At 35.9% G+C, this 6,579-nt stretch overlaps 2 protein-coding genes and 1 pseudogene across 2 annotated transcripts; 1 reads left to right on the top strand and 2 right to left on the bottom strand.

Moving 5' to 3' along the window:
* Positions 1 to 1,056: 1,056 nt before the first annotated feature.
* LOC108381777 (UPF0562 protein C7orf55 homolog pseudogene) lies at positions 1,057 to 1,823 on the bottom strand (annotated as a pseudogene).
* Positions 1,824 to 1,934: 111 nt separating this feature from the next.
* Positions 1,935 to 3,107, bottom strand: thoc7 (THO complex subunit 7). Its single transcript, XM_017638175.1, has 3 exons — positions 2,990 to 3,107; positions 2,806 to 2,929; positions 1,935 to 2,737 (listed from the first exon to the last, which is right to left on the bottom strand). The coding sequence occupies exons 1-3, from the start codon at positions 2,997 to 2,999 to the stop codon at positions 2,065 to 2,067; spliced, it is 807 nt and encodes a 268-aa protein (XP_017493664.1). The 5' UTR covers positions 3,000 to 3,107; the 3' UTR covers positions 1,935 to 2,064.
* A 1,027-nt stretch (positions 3,108 to 4,134) lies between these two features.
* On the top strand, positions 4,135 to 6,370 carry LOC108381775 (little elongation complex subunit 2-like). Its single transcript, XM_017638174.1, has one exon. The coding sequence runs from the start codon at positions 4,266 to 4,268 to the stop codon at positions 6,315 to 6,317; it is 2,052 nt and encodes a 683-aa protein (XP_017493663.1). The 5' UTR covers positions 4,135 to 4,265; the 3' UTR covers positions 6,318 to 6,370.
* The last annotated feature ends 209 nt before the right edge of the window (positions 6,371 to 6,579 follow it).

Genomic DNA, 6,579 nt, shown 5'->3' with positions numbered 1-6,579 from the left:
TGGCAGTTGGTTGGTTTCTGCTGGAGATTTTAAACGAACGCACCTATATTTAGACCCGGAAGTTGATGAACATATGTAGTTTGTAGAATACAAAAAATCTCGAAGCAGCCTCGTAAATCTCAACAAAGTACTGTTGTTTCTCTTAATAAATGATATGAAAATATCCCAAGAACCTTGAATTAGGCTCGAAAATATCGACATAGTCCCAAAAATCGCGAAGTAAATCCCAAAAATCAAATCAAATCAAAATCCCCGAAATGTAGGGAAAATTGCTAAGTAGTCCCGAAAATCCAGAAATATAATATGTACATAATTAGTAATAAACTTGGTAAGCATCATTTTTCGTAGAACTCAAAGTTGGAAAATACTTGAAAATCGTACATGATTTGCATAAAAAGGTATTATTTATTTGAAAAATCACGAATTAAGACAAATAAATAAATTTTATTCTTTATTTGATCGACGAAACAAATCACAAATAAAACTTATTTGGGATTTGATGTAACTTTCAATTCAGAAATAAATTTGATTTAGCGATTTGGGATTTGACTAATTCAAAACCACGCAACCCTAATTAAGTTGTGTCTCCCACGCGACAACCTGAAATGTGCTACTCTCCCACGCAAATAATTAAATTTGCTACTTTTCCACGCAAGAATCAGACCTGTGCTACAATTCCACACAAAAATCTGAAATGTGCTACTTTTCGACGTGAATAGTGAAACGTGCTAGTCTTCCACGGTAATTTGAGATGTACTATTCTTCGTAGGGAGCGAATTTTATATATGAATTGTATATATGGGTCAGTTCCATGAACCAACGTTCATGGGTTCAAGGGTCAGTTCGTAAATGAATTTCCGCGGCTTTACTGCAAAATACTTTCCCAAACTATAATAGATGGATACATCCAGTATGCGTAAATATGGATAAATGCTGGATTGGAAGTAAGTTGCAAAAATAAGGCATTTCTATGAACTGTAGTATATGAAAAAACGAGTTTAGTTCTTGAAGTGATACTGCGGACTGCGTTTACGAACTGACCCTATTTTTCTGCAATTTTAAGTCGCAAGACTGTAACAAATAAATAAATATGTATTTGCATACATTTATCAAGCACATATGTATATATGGTACATTTCTCTTTAGAAAATAAGCTGCATTATATGTGGTAAGTTGTACCAATCAGTTGTTGTTTTTGAGTTCATTTAAATTTACTGCAACTTTTGGTATTAATTATATACATATGTAGCTAAACTAGATTTCTTTAAGTCATCAATTTTAATTTATTTTAACCGTTGTATGTATGTATGTATGTTGGTATTTCTGTTCGTTTACTTAGGATCAGATGGTAGTTTGAAACCGACCAAATCTGCAGTCTCTTTGACACTACGTTCACCTCGACCATGATATTCTTTATAGAGCTCATTGAATTTTCGCAAACTGGACAAATACGTGAGATAGCTTTGTCCAAGGAATAGCGCTTCATCCCGTGCCTTACACAACTGCTGATCCGTGGTCGAATATTTCTTGTACTGCGCTAGTACATAACGAGCGGCCAGTGAATTTTTAATGCAGCCGTTTGGTGAAGCATAACGCAATTCTTGCAGTAATGAACGCAATGTTTTCGTCGCAGCCATGCTGGAAGAAATTTAGAAGGTTGGATTAAGAAATTGCAAATATATCTAGGATTTAAATTAGATTTTTACTCACCTGGAATTACAAAACGGCAAAAAATTACAAAACAATCCGGTTAACAGCTGATTATGACAGTTAGTACTCGCTGACGGCAACTAGCAAATTTATAACCGAAAATCGCGCGCTATCAGCAATACCGTAAAATTCAATGACATCCCAACAAGAACAGTGATAGCAGAGAACGTAGGGATCTAATTATTATCGTAAATGTTTATTTATTTGATTTATTCCAGAGAACGTATAGTTATGAGAAGATGCAATATACGTTCTCTGTTTATTCATACATATATGATTTCGGAATTTTTAAATGTGAATCGTTTTATTAATGCAAAGATATTAATCAGAATCTAAAACGAGGTAATCCATATGCTAGGGGATCGTAACAGTCTCTTCCATCTTTACATCATTTTCGTCTTTATCTATGCTCAGTTCCAGTATCGCGTCCTCGTCCACCGACATATTTCCCTTAGAACCATTTTCATCCGTCGGCGACTCCTTCTTGGCCGTTTTCCCATTCTCTAACTTTATTCCGTTTTTCGCTACGTTTAACTGAAGACCCTCATCATCACTTAGCTCCATTGTATCTAAGCCGTTTAGATCATCATCATCACTACTCTCACTGCTGCTATCTTCTTCCAGTTGTGCCTGTAGCTCGCGTATGGAATACATGAGTAATGTGAAGTCGTTGCGACGTTTTTGAAATTTGCGCTCTAATTTAATTTTCTTTTCCATCAACTCAGCAAGATCTTTTTTAAGTGCATCTATCTGTTTCGTGGTATCTTTACGGTCAGGTTGTTCCTTAATCACCTTTGCCAACATATCGTACTCCATTTTATTTTTGCGTATCTGCTTTGCTAATACGAGTTCAAGTTTACTTTCTTCTATTTCGTTTTTAGCTAATTCAATACTTTTTTCAATGGAGTCGGATAACTTTGCATAGTTTTTTAACTCTTCTTGTATCATCTTAGAAGTGTAGTCGGTTTTCGCAGCAGCGAACTCACATTGTGCCATTTGTGCCAGCAGGCGATCATAGATTATTTGACTGTTAAAGTGAACAAAAGTTTATGAATTTAATTAACTGGTATTTGGATCCCAGCTTGTAATACGTACTTGTTTTCCGGTGAATCATTTTTGGAGAAAGTCCACTTCAAGAATTGTTTAAGAAGCATGTTAAGCCGGCGATCATCACCAGTGCCATCTCCATCAATCAATAAGCGGCGTTTAATTATATCCTCTGCAAATATTTTAATACTTCAGATTTTATACCAATAATGGTACTTTAATGAATACATACCGTCAGACATAATAAATTAAACTTTTTGCAGAAAGATTGCACACAAATTATCAAATTAATTACTGCAAGCGCCTGGGCTCAAAGTAGACACAATTTTCATCAGTTTCCTTAATTGACATTTATCAAGTTTTTCCACTTCTCTTGCTACGTCCGTTTTGGTACAGGCAGCCAGGGATGGAATTTCATAATTTCAAAATATACGTAATCGACTGCAAATATAGTACCAAAAAACCACATAATTAAAATTGATTTCTTTTAAGTCTTTTTAAAAGCAATACTTAAAAAAAAGCAGGATTTTTACAGTAACGTGAAATAATATAGTAATTATTAATTCATTGAATTACACTGTTGGCAAATAGGCTGAGGAATTGATGAAACCAAGTTTTACTGAAAGTCTTACTTGCATATAGTAAAGTAATTGCCAGTTTTCTCAGTTGATAGTCGCGAAGCAGCATTTGACATATATATAAAAGTGATTAAAAGGCAAATATTTATACCATCGAAAGACCTTTCAGATTATTTTTTACCAAAAACGTTTATTTAACCAAAAACACCGCTGCTGCTTGATGTACTTTGGTTCTGGGTGTGCTTTGGCTCTGGGCGTACTTTGGTGTTTTTATAACGCACCCTAACGGCCGTTTTTGCTTAAAATATATTGCAAACTCAGATTCTTCGGGCACCACGTCCGCAAAAAGCATTTTAATCACTTTTTAATTTAATTGTTTTAGAAGCTGTACTGGGACCGCTAACTTCAAATTAAAAACGGGCTTAAAATCGTCAACCTGGAAAAACTGAGACATTAATTTTTTGTATACAATCCACACTTTTAGAAAAGCCTAGCTTCATCAGTTCTCCTGAAAAAAAGTGAAAATGTTTAGATATAGCTATTCGGACATGAGTACCAATATACCTATGTGCAAAATAATAATAGTGTGAAATTTGGACCAGTTTTGACTATTCGTCTTTACATTGACTTATATTCCTTAATTTCATATAATAGCCCTTATTTAAATTTTCAAGTGATTTTAGTTTTCAGTTTTCGAATCTATAATGTAATACATGATTGTTTGTTACGTATGGGCACATTTTTACCAACTTTTCCATCACTGCAGGCTGCTGCCAATTTGAACAGCTGTTAAGTGACATTTTAGCATTTGTAATTTGTAAACAAAACTCTTCGCTGAAAGTGAATTCCCATGGTAAATTCCATTTGTTTAGCATTAGTTTTAATGTTTTAAAAATTTCAATTAGAGGCTGGCTCGTGTTCTTTGCATCCATGAACAAAGATGGGAATAAATTCGCACGTGGTAGTTTTTTTTACAATCAGCCACCATACACACATTTCAACAAATCATTTGATGAGCCCGGCGACGCGTTGTACCATCATTTAAATGAAGTTCATCCGGTGTTTATGCAGTCTGAGCACCTTAATCAATGCCCCGATTATCGGGTGTTATTGGATCCCCGAACTAAGACTGAGGTGAAGCAAATTTTTTACGATCACACGATAGACGAATGGCAAAGCATAGAAATTTTTCGAAGTCTGCAGACTTCGATTATAAAAAGATTAGATCATCTAGCATGCTTACGAGTTATAAAAGCATGGCAAGAATTCAGTGAAGTAGATGACCGAGACGTTTTCCGTTGGCGGTCGCTAGAGCGGGAGAGGACATCTGAAAAGGAAGCTTTTGACAAATTTTTGATAGAATACTCTCGTACGCAAAAAGAAGCGATTTACGCGCCAACCGACCGATTTGTTACACTTTACAAACGTTTTTACGCCGCAAAGTTAAACCAATTACTTTTAGAATATCCAGAGAACTTGCCACTGAACACCCACGCTGGTATCCCACATCCCCGATTTAATAAGTCTGGTCAACGTAAAAGTATGCAAATAGAAAATGTAGGATTGATAAGACGAAAAGGTTGGGTTCCAGTAAAGCACGAATGTGCTAACGATTTCCAGCGACTAAATTTACAGTTGGAAAGATGTATGGATTACTATATAAATAGTATTACCACAGTAAGTGATGCGATGTGGGAAACTAATCGCAAATCCCAGCAATTGGCGCACCAATTTCATATACCATTAGAGTCACTGGTGTTTTTGTTAACGGCTGGTAACTCTCCTGATCTGCCAACTGAGGTTCATTTACAAATTGAGAAGGGCATTAACAATTTAAAAATTATTAAGTTCAAAGAACCATTGCCGCCACGGATCTGCGGTTGGTACACACATAAACTGATAGTGGAAAATGCCTTTGAAGCTTTGGTGAGCACTAGTGAAGTATCCCAGTGGTTGTATATAGATAATGATATTATACAACAGAAAAAAGCCGTCGACCCACCCGAAATTCAAGCGGCGATAGATCCTAAAAGAGAATTTCATGCTTACAAATTTGGTGAATACTTAGAAAAAAAATGTAAAAGTCCTGAAAAAACAATTAAAAATAATTTTGCCCTTGTTGAGTGGAATCTGAATGGAAAGGATCAGGACGAAAACAATATTAACCTGCAGCTTTTTACAAGTCTAAAATTGGCCCCTGCAATGGATGTATCCGGTGCACAATTGCTAAGCAGTCATTCAGTCAAATTAGAATATAAACCACAATTTGGAGCTGAACAATTGACACAATATGAACTGATTAAAGAATGGCTGCGAATAAAGCTGTTGGGCCAGTGTAGTGGATTTACTGATCGGACTCTATGTTTTCGCGTGGCGGTGAAGAACTTAAGCTTGCAGTTAGAGCATAGTTTAATGCTGGCCAGTATTGAACTGCAACTTTCCGAGGGGTATCAATTAAAAATGCCGCAGCTTATTGCAGGGCTAACAGACACCCTACAGTTGTTGGTGAATATGCCAATAGGCCAATACTTCTTACGATACAACCCAAAGTACCCTGAAAGGCTGCTGTTGTCGGCACCTTCGAAAGAAATAACACCAAATACCGTTTTCTTGCATACACTACTCAGAGTCGAGCCATCCGATTTAGCGTTTATGACGGATGTACGGCATCTGCCTATTAACGATTCATTATGCACCGTTGTGCATGAGCGCTTCAAAATTATGCCATGTGCATTCAAACCGCGATATTCTCACCAAAATAGTTACCGAAGGCAACCTAACACATTTAGAATGCCAACAAGTGATGAAGAATATATTCGAAGAAGATTAGCAGTGAAAAAGAAAAAGAAGGACGATCTCCTTCGACTGAAAAAATCTCAAAGGAGGCTAGTTAAAGCAACAAAAGTAAAGCGACGCAAAAAGCTTGAAAAGCAGGAAGCTGCTAAGGACAATGAGTTGGAGAAATTCATCAATGAATTTTAGTTAATAACATTTAGTTTTAAATTAAACACCTTCTGTCTGAAATACATGTATTAAAACTAAAATGATTTTACACTTAAAAAACGTATAAACCTAATTACTAAGTTTTCTACTTAACTATGATATACTTAGTTTGCCGAATTCCTCTGCAGAAATCATTTCAACATCGGTATACGTTGGTGCATCTTTTTGCGCCCAAAATTCGGCATTAGCCGATGGGAGCGAGTTCGCAGGAAATACATGCACAGACAAGTCATTAAAAACA

This window comes from Rhagoletis zephyria, unplaced genomic scaffold (genome assembly GCF_001687245.7).
Source record: "Rhagoletis zephyria isolate East Lansing unplaced genomic scaffold, Rhagoletis_zephyria_1.1 Rzeph_scaffold_23744, whole genome shotgun sequence".
NCBI classification, from domain to species: Eukaryota; Metazoa; Arthropoda; class Insecta; order Diptera; family Tephritidae; genus Rhagoletis; species Rhagoletis zephyria.
This window is presented reverse-complemented; position numbering and strand designations above follow the sequence as displayed.